Source organism: Jaculus jaculus, chromosome 2 (genome assembly GCF_020740685.1).
Source record: "Jaculus jaculus isolate mJacJac1 chromosome 2, mJacJac1.mat.Y.cur, whole genome shotgun sequence".
Taxonomy (NCBI): Eukaryota; Metazoa; Chordata; class Mammalia; order Rodentia; family Dipodidae; genus Jaculus; species Jaculus jaculus.
The window spans coordinates 9162664-9176003 of record NC_059103.1 but is presented as its reverse complement, the minus strand read 5'-3'; the positions used below and the strand labels follow the sequence as shown (position 1 = coordinate 9176003).

Genomic DNA, 13340 nt, shown 5'->3' with positions numbered 1-13340 from the left:
GGAGGAAACAGTGTGGAGGGGTGTGAGAGACAGGGCTGAGAGCAGTAAAGTTCAAGGATAAGATGCCTACAAAAGGAAAGGTTACAAATTCTTCTGGGACCGAGGGCCTATAAGAAGCAAATGCTGGCAGAAACTCTCGTCCCTAGCAGGGCATCAGCAAGGCCTAGAAAATAATCTTGCTGCCTCCTTACCTTCTCCAGGCGTCGCGTGCAATAAATCCTGAGGTCAAAGTAACTGAGTAGCTGGAGCAGGGGAGCAACATTCTCTGCATCTGCTGAAAACTGCAGTGGTAGAGAAAGTGCTGTTAAAAATACCTGCAGATCCTCCCCCCACCATCGTGGTCCTTCAACCTTCCTTCTCTGGGAAGCAAGGGAAGTTCTACCTTGGCCAGAAGCTGGGGCAGCAGGGGGATGAGGTGCTCAGCCAGCTTCACTCTGTCGTCAGCCTGGAGCTTGCGTTCTTTGGCAGTTAGGCCCTGCAGTTGAGAGTCATTGTGGGTGGAGGGAAAGTGCAGAGAAACAGTGGGTCCAGTGGGGAGCTGGGCCTATGTGTCCCACCTCCTCATGCTCATCTCTGCTCAGGCAGCAAAAGAGTCAGATTTTTTTTTCTGGAGATGGGTAAAAATGCTTTACATCTGTCTGGTCTCAATACTGCTGACCTACCAACCCAGCCTTTGTGCTCACCTTCTTCCCAGTGATGCGCCCCACAGGTGGGTGACCCTCGGCAGCTTGCCGGGCACTGGACACAAGGATTTCTATTAGCATCCTTTCCTGTATGTCACTCAATTCTGAGGAGGAAGAAAATGGAAAATAGATTCACAGGTTCAAATTAGCCTCCCTGCATCTCCATGTCCTCTTGCCCTCTTTTGCTTTTCCCAAGTCAGACAAGACAAGCTTCACACTAGGAGGTATAAGACACTTGTCTCAGACTACAAGGTAGCACTTACTCTGGTCCTTCTCCAGCAACAGGCCTGTCAGACTCTCCCAGTCCTTCAGATGAGACCCGGCACAATCCCACAGGCTGTCTACTAAGTAAGCAGCATGGTCATGGTGCTATGGAAGAAGATGCCCAGTAAATCACTTGATGCTGCGTGAAACTACTCTGTTGGAGTGGTGGTTGGAAAAACAGGGCCCTCCTTCCCACATCTCCCATGCTGTCCTTCTCTCCTACTAAGTCTTGGACACAACAGCCACACATCCCCTTCACATCACCTCACTCTCTATAAAGAAGGTCAGCAGAAGGTAAATGAAAGTCCTTTGGGCTTGTGGACTGCGGCGTCGCTCTTTTCCACCTGACCTTGCCTCACACTCCGGGTAGAAGAGCCTGGTGGATCGACACATAAAAGGGCACAGCATGGAAGGAAGTGAAGAAGCAACAGTCATCATGGAGGGAAGGAACTGCTCAAGGAGAGGACAAAGGGACAATCGTTGCTGAGCCATGGAAAACCCACACAGTTGAGGGAGGAAACAGGACACCAACAGAGACTTTAATGGCTATGACAAGTCCTTAGAGCAGCAGTGAATGTGACAGGAAATGACAAAAGACAGTGCTGCAAATACACGAGAACCCCTCACTCACTTCCAGTACACAAACTCTCCTGCAGCAGAGGCTACGGCACGATTCGAAGTGTACACGAGAGAGTAGACTTTCTCACAGTCTGCATTGGTCAGCACTCCCTCCATGCCCCTGCCAAGAGAAAAGGAGAAAGAACATATGGGTGTGAACACTGTCCTTTCACTCAGCCAGGACTACACAAATGAGGCAACGATGAGGATAGGACTTACAGAGAGCTTTAAGCGAAGAGTGGGAGACAGAAGAATATTGAGAGTTAGAGAAGACAGGAAAAGTGCCCCCCTGGATCCTGCGATTCAGGAATGACCTGTCTTCCAACCTGCACATAAGGAAGAATCAACGTGTGACAGGTGGGGACAAGACTCTGGAGAATACCTGCCTGAAACCAGAAAGTGAAGTCCAAAAGGCTGCCTCCCCACTTCCCAGGACTCACTTCAGAATAATGGTCAGCAACCTGATGGCCTCCACCGCCACATCATACTCTCTGTCCATGACCATGGAAACCAGCCGGTCCTATTAGAGGGAGAACACCTCTCAGTCTCTCAGTGCCCTGATTCCAAATCACACTCTCTGAGAATTTGAGATTCATAAAGACAGGGAGCAGGAATCATACCCAGAACAGCTACTAAGAGATGGAAAGAGTCAAGGTGAGGAAATGGGAACCACAGCAAAGAGCCACACCTGGGAGTGTCATTCTGGTCTTACCTTAAAACGGTTGGTGAAGAGGTCCAGGCGTGTGCTTAACTCCTGGTTGCCATACAGTATTTTCAGAGCCTTCAGGCACTTCAGGCGAACTTCCCGGTGCTGTTGAGAAAGAAGACAGAAGGGAAACATGGCTGTTCACTTATCTCCGCTAAGCCTCCTTGTACCCCTAAGAAGTTTTTCAATCTGGGGACAGGTGACCTTGATGCTGAGGACTCTGAGATACAAAAGACAAAGACAGCTGTCACCTCACTGAAAACACAAAAGGCTCACAGCAGAATTGGGCAAACATGATGAAAAGGATCCTTTGGCCATCACTCTAACACTTGTTCCCCATCCATAATTTGCTTGCTTTTTCATGGGGAATGTCTTCTTTCTTGACATGTAAGGTTCAAAGGTATTCTGAACACATTTTGCTTAACCTGCCCTCCCCAGCACTAAGGCAGGCTCAAAGTTGAGTGTCTTGATGGTGTGCATTACTGCTCCCTAGTGAAATGTCTAAGTAACAGACCAGGAATGGATTAAGTGTCCTGGGACAGGCAAGAGGATGAGGGAACAGGAACACTGATTTGACCCCACCTTATCATGCAGGGTCCAGCCAATGTATTTGAGACAGCTGTCATTAAGAAAGGAAGAACTGTAGCTTTGCATCCAACACCCAATCTCCTCGATACAGATAGCACGGATCTCAGGAAGGATGTCCCTAGACACAGAGAAACTAACTTAGTATTGTCACTCCAAAGTCACTTTCCAACCTACCAAACAGCCCTATCAAAAAATTAATTATCTTATGGCTGGAGATATGGCTCAGTAGTTAAAGGCACTTGCTGGCAAAGCCTGATTACCTGGGCTTGATTCCCCAGTAACCAAGTAAGGCCAGATGCACAGAGTGGCATATGCATCTAGAGTTTGCTTACAATGGCCAGAGACCCTGGCATATATGCCAGCCTACCCACTCTCTCCTGCCCTCCCTCTCTCATTCTTTCTCTCTTTTCTCTTTCTCTCCTGGCAAATAAAAAAAATTAATGTTCTTGACCAAACACCAGGTACCAGGCCTTTCATTTCTTCCTTCCAAAGTAAACACACAATATGTATGAAAGTAAATGCTTTCATTCTGTAACCAGCCTATGAGATAAACCAGACTTGTACAATCTCACCTTCCATATCCACTTAAAAAAAAAATGATACTGAAAATTCATTTAATTATGTGTGTGCATGCATGTGTGTGTGCGCGTGCGCGTGTGTGTTTTAATTCCATTTCAAGAAATGATTGAACAGGTAAAAGGTTCTGAAAAAGCTGAAGTTAAAATCTAGACAAAAGTGAGAAACTACTACAAACATTCTTCATCAATTTAATCTAAAACAAAACGAAAAGAATTAATTCTACCGGGTTTTGCAAACACTTTATAAAACTCCCTTGACCTTAGCACAGTGAAACCACAGTTGGGCTAGGATGCTGAGCCACAGACATGCCCCAGAAATGTCATGTTTGGTCCTTGGTCCTTATCCTCTCCAGTCTCCAACCACAAAAAGATGAACTGGGGTGAAGCAGGTCCAGGTCTTAAGCAAAGTCAGAGAAGAATGTTCAGCAATGCCATATTCCTATTTTCTTTCCCAGAAAGGCTCACAAAAATCCTCTGCAGGTGGTACTAAAAACAAACCTTACTCATTTGAAATGTGTGTCCATTTTCGCTCCAGCTGTACTAGTTCTTGTTCATGCTACCACCAAGGACAGCAGCTTCAGTGAGTGAGAAGAGCCCATGACTCACTCACCTGTACCGATGGACAAAGACACCCCTGAAGATGGCATTCATCATCCCCTCTATCTCCTCTTGATTCTCTTGGAGCTGAGAGAAGGAAGGAACATAGTCACTCTTTACTTTTTGTGCCCTCACAGCACATGGTCACAGAGAAAGTGCAACTTCACCCACTTTCTACTTATCAAAGCATACAGTGTGAGTACCTTGATATCCTTTATTTCCTTCTAGTCTTAAAAGAAGCAATTTTGGGACACTAATATCTCAAAGGTCCCTTTTGTTTGGTAAAAATAATGCCCCTTCTGTATGTAGTTATTCTGTTCAGATCTAGTAGCTATAAAAGTGTTATTTATTTATTTTTGTTTTTCTTTATTTTTTATTTTTTGAGGTAGGGTTTCACTCTAGTCCAGACAGACCTGGAATTCACTATGAAGCTTCATGTTGGCCTCAAACTCTAGGTGATCCTCCTACCCCTGCCTCCCAAGTGCTGGGATTAAGGGCATGCGCCACCACACCTGGCAAAAGTTTCATTTTTAAAAAGTATTTTATTACTTATTATTATTTGAGAGAGAAAAAAATAGGCAGATAGAAAGAGAATGGGTGCACCAGGGCCTCTATAGCCATTGCAAACAAACTCCAGATGCATATACCACTTTGTACATCTGGCTCTACATGGGTACTAGGGAATAGAACCTTGGTCCTTAGGCTTTGCAGGCAAGCACCTTAATTATTAAGCCATCTCTTCAGCCCTATGAAAGTTTTTGACTAATTGCAATTGGGAAAATAACTTTTAAAAAGTATTTTTTTTAGGGCTGGAGAGATGAATTAGTGGTTAAGGCACTTGCCTACAAAGCCAAAGGACCCAGTTTCAATTCCCCAGGACACAGGTAAGCCAAATGAACAAGATGGTACATGTGTCTGGGGTTCATTTGCAGTGGCTGGAGGACCTGGTATGGCCATTCTCTCCCCCCTCTTTTTCTCGCTCAAATAAATAAATAAAAATAAAATATTCAAAACGTTTTATATAGTTATTTACTTGCAAAGGAGAGAGAAAGAGAAAGAGAAGGAATAACAAGGCCTCTAGCAACCACAAACGAATTCAAGATGCATGCAGCACGTTGTGAATCTGGCTTTATGTTGGCACTAGGGAACTGAACCCAGGTCTCTTTGATACACCAAAATTCCAGCACTTGGGAGACAGAGGTAGAAGGATCGCTATGAGTTCAAGGCTAGCCTGGAACTACAGAATGAGTTTCCAGGTCAGTGTGGGCTAGAGTGAGAACCTACCTCCAAAAACAAAAAATCAGTCTTTCCTCCTTTGTACCATTCCTCTCAGGCATTTGTTACAGACAAAATGCCTAACTCAAAGGGAAACAAGAAAAATCTACTGTATGGCAAGGTGGCCAATTTACTCTTTTTCTCATTTAAATTCATTAGCGACCCCCCCCCCCCCGTTTTTTGAAGTAGGGTCTCACTCTAGACGAGGAATTAGTCTCAGGCTGTCCTAGAACCCACAGCAATCCTCCTACTTCAGCTTCTCAAGTGCTGGGATTAAAGGCTTGCACCACCAAGCTGGGCTCATTAGCCCCCATTTTAAGGGGGGGGAGGGGACTGACATTTTAGGTTTAAGTGGTTACATTAAACCATAAAGCTAATAGCTAACTGGAACAGAAATATGTACTCTTTCCATTTCTTGATAAATTGACCTCCCTTCTCAGAGGCTTCAGCACTTTGAGTTCACTTTAAATGAGACTTTTTTTTTTTTCCAAGGTAGGGTCTCACTCTAGCCCAGGCTGACCTGGAATTCACTACGTAGTCTCAAGGTGGCCTCGAACTCACAGCGATCCTCCAACCTCTGCTTCCCAAGTGCTGGGATTAAAGGCGTGCACCACCATGCCTGGCAAAGTCAAGAGGGTTTTGGTTTTTTGTTTTTTGTTTTTTTTTTGGCATTTTGTTTGCTTGTATTTTGAGGTAGGGCCTCACTCTGGTCCAGGCTGACCTGGAATTCACTATGGAGTCTCAGGGTAGCCTTGAACTTATGGTGATCCTCCTACCTCTGCCTCCCTAGTGCTGGTATTAAAAGTGTATGGCACCATACCCAACTAAGAATCAGACATTTTTAATCCCATTATCTCAGAAACAAGAGGAGCACACAACCACCTCTGACAGGGTAGGGACTGTAAATTGTTGCAAGACTCTATTATTCTTGATCTGAAAGGCTACTCAAAACTTGTGCTTATCAAGAGAAGTGCTAGGACTCGATAAGTTGGTTGGGCAGCAGAAGGTGGAAGCTGGGAGGGAAGGGGCGGGGGGGGGGCTTTCCTCACCTCTTTGCGTTTCTTCAGCAGGCTCTCTAGCCGCTCAGGTGCTATCTGCCCTGGCCCCTTGTTGCGTTCGGCCTCATACTGACGTTGATTGTTGTCTTTGTGCAGACTCAGTTGGATGGCAACTCTTACCAGGGAAGTCATCAGCGTCATGGCTTTGAGTCAGGAAAAACAAGGAAACCATTGTTTAAGTCAGAGGGAGAATAATTCAAAAGAAAAGGAAAACATACAAAGAAAATAAAATGCTACAACAGGGTGACACAAAGATCCTGAAACTACCTGTTCCCAAGTGAACCTCCCTCTCAACTCTTTTGGCCTTATTTTAAGCCTTAGGACAGTCCCAAGGGGCACACCATAAAAAGGAATGAGACTTGGAATCATTAGTTATCTACCCTTTTTCACAAGCCTATGGCTGGGAAGGTGGACGGAGGTTTGAGATTAAGGCAGCAGGGACTGAAGTAAGAACTATGATACAGATGGGAAAGAAAGTACAGAACCAAAGAAGAAAGTTTCACTGATCTCAGGAAAGCCCACTGAGTTATGAGTGCTCACCAGCCAGGGTGCTCGTGTGGCGGAAGGCACGGACCTGGGAGTCGGAGAGGCCGACGAGTAGGGTGATGAGGTCATCCATAGGAAATCCATTGTAGAGGAGACTGTACTGGGACTGACAGATCAATGTCCTCACAAACTCACAAAAGCTACCCTGGAACTTCTTCCAGGATGGACCTGGAGCTGTTAGGGGATAGTCACCTGATTCCTACAAAAGTTATTTTTTAAAAGATGGAAAAATAATTATCAGGTATGTGAAACCTCAGATTTGGATGTCAAAACCCAATAGCACTGTAAAAACTGTATTTCTGATACACTACATTTTATGTTATCTCCTCAATTTCAGAAACATACCAGGCAATTTAAATCCCTTTTATCCCCAAGAGATTGAGCTCTACTTTCAACGGCAACCTTATTCCCCAGAATCAGATAGAAAACAGTAATAGGACTAATATTTTGAAAGAAAAGCAGCTTCTTCCACCTCATTAAACTGTTCTGTAAGGTGCTGGATGATCTCAGAGTAAGACATCTTCTTTAACATTTCAGAAGTTACAGTACCTGAAAAATGGAGGATAGGTTACTTAAAAGGAAAATGACACTGGGATCATTTACAGATATATCTGAAGATGAACTACACAACATACTGGGAAGAACTTAGCAATGGATGAGCTGAGTCTCAGTCAGAAGCCTGCTATTTCCCAATTGTACATATGCTACAAAGTAACCTCTCTAGAAAACTCCAAGAAATCAAGCAATGGAAAACTGTGAGCAAATACATACAAACACACATATGTGTGTGTGTGTGTGTGTGTGTGTGTGTGTATGTATGTATCCAAAATGAATGAGAAATGAAACAAGACTAAGCCAGATGCTGAATTCTTAAGAGATAACCTGATACTACCTAAACAAATAAAGTAAGCCATGGCATGTGGTATTTGGGGCCTTCATAGCATCACAGGGAAAATATAGGTAAAATGGATAAATAACAACAGACTATCTCATTTACAAATACTAAAAGTACTAGGTGTTATATGCATGCCTGTCACTCCAGCACTTGGGAAGTTGAGGCAGAGGGATTGAGTACACAGTAAAACCGAAACAATAGAAAACAAGCATATACATCTGGAGTTCAATTGCAGTGGCTGGAACCCCTGGTGTGTCCATTATCTCTGTCTGTCTCTCTTTGTCTCTGTTTGCAAATCAATAAATAAATTTTAATTTTAAATATATAAATGTGTGTGTATGTGTGTGTGCATACATATACATATACATATACATATACATATACATATACATATACATATACATATACATATACATATATATAAATAAGCTGTGCATGGTACCCACACCTTTAATCCCAGCACTTGGGAGGCAGAGATAGGAGAATTGCTGCAAGTTTGAAGCCAGCTTGTAGATAAAGGTGTGTGTGTCATACATATGCCCCTCCCCATACACAAGTGTGTGTGTGTGTGTGTGTGTGTGTGTGTCCATATATATATCTATGATGTCCAAAAACCCTAAAAGTATCTGGTAGTCTACTTACAAATTTATGACTGTCATTAATCACCAAAGAAGCATGACTATTTTCTCTCAAAAGGTATTGCCTCAAAACCAGAATAATCTCCTATTAGAATGCTTGTATTATTTAATTCATCAAATAATGTAGCTAAGACAGTTGTAGTGGTGGGTACCTGTAATCCCAGTACTTGGGAGGCAAAGGTAAGAGGATTGCTATGAGTTTAAGGTCAGCCTGGGACTACAGAGTGAGCTCCAAGTCAGCCTGGGCTAAAATGAGACCCTATCTCAAAAAAAAAAAAAAAAAAAAGGTAACTAGGTAAATGGAGGCCTTTATATGATCTAGCTTCTTCCTGATATAGAAAATGTCTACCCCACTCATCTAAATGGAAAAGGTTTTATAACATAAAAGAGCAGGGATCTGGAAAGGTTAATGTTAGGCAGGACTGTGCTCAGAACAAAAAGACCTAACATGATGGCTATGCCCTCCAATAATCCCATCACCCACAATACTGAGCACAGTCGGGACCAGCAGTTTCAGGACTGCCCTGCTGGCCAACTGCTAGTCCCCCTCCCCCTCCCTAGTTGGAACCTTATAAGGAGACTTCTGCTTTCTCCCATCCTTGAAATACTTTCCTCAACCTGCCCCTGCTTTGTAGCTAAGACTTCATCTCCCTCGCCCACCCCTTCAAAAGACCTGCACCTGAGGTCCCAGATATGACTTCTCTGGCCTCTCCTCTTGGAACCAGTGAACCTTGCCTGAGAGCTGTGCCAATAAACCTGAACTAGCTTTACTGATTTGGTCTGATCTGGTTCCTCGTGTCGGTCAAACCTTTCAGTTAAAAACTTCTTACTTTTACATCCACAGGATCGGATGAAGAAGTTAATGAGCTCCAGCAATCCAGCATTCTTGTCTTGCTTGTAGTTTTCCATCCATTCATCTACCAAAGACTAGAAAAAAAAATGTGGATAATTTCTATTCTAGCAATATAACAGAACAGAAATCATGTTTGATCTTTCCAACTAAAACAACTGAACTTCTGATTTTAAAATATTATAAACATTTTAAAAAATATATTGTGGAGCTAGAATGAAAAGCAGAATTTCATGTGGGTTAAAAAATGAGATGAAGGTAGAAGCTGAGTGATAAGAAGTTAACTTTTGCCAGTGAAGACTTCTCAAATCCCAGCAGCCCTGATTTAATGTTGAGATGGCTGCATGAAGAGCACAGCATATGAGACAGAGTCTAAGGTCATGCCAAGAATAGCCCAAGAGAAAGCACTAGTATAAAACCTACAGAGTTGAAACCAGTACATGAGAAATGAGAGCTAGGAAGAGGGCTCAGTGGGTGAGACACTTGTCTGCAAAGGCTGACAACCTGATTTAGATATACCAGTACCCATGTAAAGCCAGATGCACAAAGTAGTACAAACACCTGGAGTTTGTCTGCAGCAGCTAGAGGGCCTGGCTTGGCTATTCTCTTTCTGTCTGCTAGCAACTAAATAAATATATTTTTAAAAATGGGAAATGCAAGCTGGGCATGGTAGCACACACCTTTAATCCCAGCACTTGGGAGGCAAAGGGAGTGAGTTCAAGGCCACCCTAAGACTACATAGTGAATTCAAGACCAGCCTGGACTAGTGCAAGACACTACTTCAAAAAAATGGGAAATGTAGCTGCAGAGATTGCTCAGTGATTAAGACCCTTGCCTGCAAGCCTAATTATTTGGATTCAATTCCCCAGCACTCACGTAAATCCACATGTACAAAATGGCAGATGCATCTGGAGTTCATTTGCAGTGGCCAGAGGCCCTGATACACCCATTCCCTCTCTGTCTCTCCTCAATATCCCTCCCTCCCTCTCCCCCGCCCTCTCTCTGTGCAAATAAAGAAATAATTTTTTTAAATGGAAAGTGATTCAACTGGGAAGATGAGAACAAGGAAACTTAATCATAGTGTGGAAAATGAATTCTCTCTTAAGAATTTATAATAATAAAAAAGAAATTATAACTGTATGTTGCAGTTACCTTCTCATTACTGGGATAAAGCATTTGACCAAAGGCAGCTGATAGGTAGAAAGTTTTTTATTTGGCTTACAATCTTGAGGGGAAGCTTCAGGATGGCAGGGAACATCATGGCATGAGCAAAGGCTAAACATCACCTCTGCCACAGCAAGTGGAAAACTGCTGCAGGCAGGAGACTAAGACAAGCTCTAGCAAAGAGGAGCTCGCTGGTTGACCCCTAAGTCAACCCCCACCAACACACCTACTCCAGCAAGGCTTGACCTCCCAAGCTGTCAATCAAGCATTCAAAATACATGAGCTTATGGGGAACACCTGATTCAAACCACCACACCATGTTTTCACAACCTATATGATCAGAATAATTAAGTAGAGAACTTAATTAAAAGTGATTCTGATTCAGAGGTTAAAGGCACTTGCTTGCAAAGCCTGGACGCCCAGGCTTAATTTTCCAGTAGCCATATGTCTAAAGTGGTACATGTATCTGGAGCTTGTTTGCAGTGGCAAGAGACCCTGATGAGCTCATGTTCCTTCTCCTTTCCACTCCCTCTCCCTTCCTCCCCTCCCTTACAAATAAGTAAAAATATTTTTAGCCGGGCGTGGTGGCACACGCCTTTCATCCCAGCACTCGGGAGGCAGAGGAAGGAGGATCGCCGTGAGTTCGAGGCCACCCTGAGACTACATAGTGAATTCCAGGTCAGCCTGGGCTAGAGTGAGACCCTACCTCGAAAAACCAAAAGAAATATATATATATATTTTTTTAAAAAAAAGTGGTTCTGAAGCTGTATTCTGTGGTGCATGCCTATAATCCCTGCATTTAGGGGATGGAGGCAGGAGGATCAGCCACTCAGTGAGTACAAAGTCATCCTGGGCCACATGACACTGTCTCAAAACAACAAAAAGCCAGGCATGGTGGCACACGCCTTTAATCCCAGCACTTGGGAGGCAGAGGTAGGAGGATCATCGTGAGTTCAAGGCCATCCTGAGACTACATAGTAAATTCTAGGTCAGCTTGGGCTAGAGTGAGACCCTACCTCAGGGAAAAAAAAAAAACCAGAAAATATTCAGCAGTGTTTATATGTTGAGTGCCAAAAGCAAATGCAGGTTCCTCTTAAAACTGCCTCTGGGGCTGGAGAGGTGGCTTAGCAGTTAAGCACTTGCCTGTGAAGCCTAAGGACGCCAGTTCGAGGCTTGATTCCCCAGGACCCACATTAGCCAGATGCACAAGGGGGTGCATGCATCTGGAGTTCTTTTGCAATGGCTGGAGGCCCTGGTGCACCCATTCTCTCCCCCCTCCCCGCCTCTTTCTCTGTCTGGTGCTCTGAAATAAATAAAAATAAACAAAAAAATTTTTTTAAAAACTGCCTCTGACCCAGGCCCTAGAGAATTCTGACATATGTAACTGTGGAGAAAAATAAGTAGATCACAGTAAAACATAAAAAGGACACTAAAAGTAAAAGTTAGAAAAAAATCAGACAAATTATATACACTAAGACTTTCAGATACTGAAAGTAACACCAACTGGGCTGGAGAATAGCTCATAAGTTAAAGGAAACTGCTTGCAAATCTGACAGCCTGGGTTCAATTCTCCAATACCCATGTAATCCAGATGCACAAAGTGGCACATGTGTCTGGAGTTTTACAGTGGCAAGAGACCATGTAGGCTCATTTTGTCTGCCTCTTACCCTCCCCCCCCCCAATAAATAAGTATTTTTAAAAATATGTTATTTCGGTGAAGATAGCCAACAGTGGACACTGCAAGCCTTATATTTGGTCAGCCAGGCCAAATGAGCCAACGAGTACAACAGTGACAAATAAAAACAAAACCTAGGGCTGGAGAGATGGCTTAGCGGTTAAGCACTTGCCTGTGAAGCCTAAGGACCCCGGTTCGAGGCCCGATTCCCCAGGACCCACATTAGCCAGATGCACAAGGGGGCACACGCATCTGGAGTTCCTCTGCAGTGGCTGGAAGCCCTGGCATGCCCATTCTCTCTCTCTCTACCTGCCTTTCTCGCTCTCTGTCACTCTCAAATAAATAAATAATGAACAAAAATTTAAAAAAAAAAGAAAACCTAACCTTTAAACAACCTATATAACATGAGAACACAAAAACAAGAAAATCTTCAAAATAGACAGGTGTGGTAGCACACATTAATTTCAACACTAGGGAGGCTAAGGTAGGAAGATCACCATGAGTTCAAGGCAAGCCTGGACGACAGTGAGTCCCAGATCACCCTGGGTTAGAGTGACACGCTGCCAAGAAAAAGAAAGAAAGAAGACAGAGACAGAGACAGAGACAGAGACAGAGACAGAGATAGAGATAGAGAAAGAGAGGGGGAAGCAGGAAGGAAGAGAGAGAGAGAGAGAGAGAGAAAGGGAAGAGAATGAAATCTTCAACATAGTAAGAGTAAAAAAAAAAAGTCATTTACAAAGCACATGCATTTAATTAACACAAACTAAAACATTAACAAACAAGGTCTGTAAAACTACATTAGTCAGCCGGGCATGGTGGCGCACACCTTTAATCCCAGCACTCGGAGGCAAAGGTAGGAGAATCGCCGTGAGTTCAAGGCCATCCTGAGACTACATAATGAATTACAGGTCAGCCTGAGCCAGAGTGAGACCCTACCTCAAAACACCAAAACAAACAAACAAACAAAACCTACATTAGCCATTAGCCATGCATTTAAATGCTATTTAAAATATTTAAAATAAAATCAAATAAATATTAAAAATCCAATCTCCCAAGCTGGGAGAGAGAAATGGCTTATTGGTTAAGGCACTTGATGTGAAGCCTAAGGACCCATGTTCAACAACCCAGATCCCACATTAGCCAGACACACAAAGATGAGGCAAGCCCACTAGGTGGCGCAAGCATTTGGAGTTCAGCTGCAGTGG

At 43.6% G+C, this 13340-nt stretch overlaps 1 protein-coding gene across 1 annotated transcript in view; it reads right to left on the bottom strand.

The window, feature by feature from the left end:
- Window positions 1-13340, bottom strand: part of Stag3 (stromal antigen 3) — a 36008-nt gene that overhangs the window by 14878 nt on the left and 7790 nt on the right. Inside the window, 14 exon segments of the mRNA XM_045143680.1 lie at window positions 192-281; window positions 383-475; window positions 684-787; window positions 947-1052; window positions 1212-1323; window positions 1579-1686; window positions 2006-2085; window positions 2278-2376; window positions 2854-2977; window positions 4048-4121; window positions 6359-6510; window positions 6908-7112; window positions 7386-7462; window positions 9277-9373. Coding sequence (XP_044999615.1) covers window positions 192-281; window positions 383-475; window positions 684-787; window positions 947-1052; window positions 1212-1323; window positions 1579-1686; window positions 2006-2085; window positions 2278-2376; window positions 2854-2977; window positions 4048-4121; window positions 6359-6510; window positions 6908-7112; window positions 7386-7462; window positions 9277-9373 — 1521 coding nt within the window.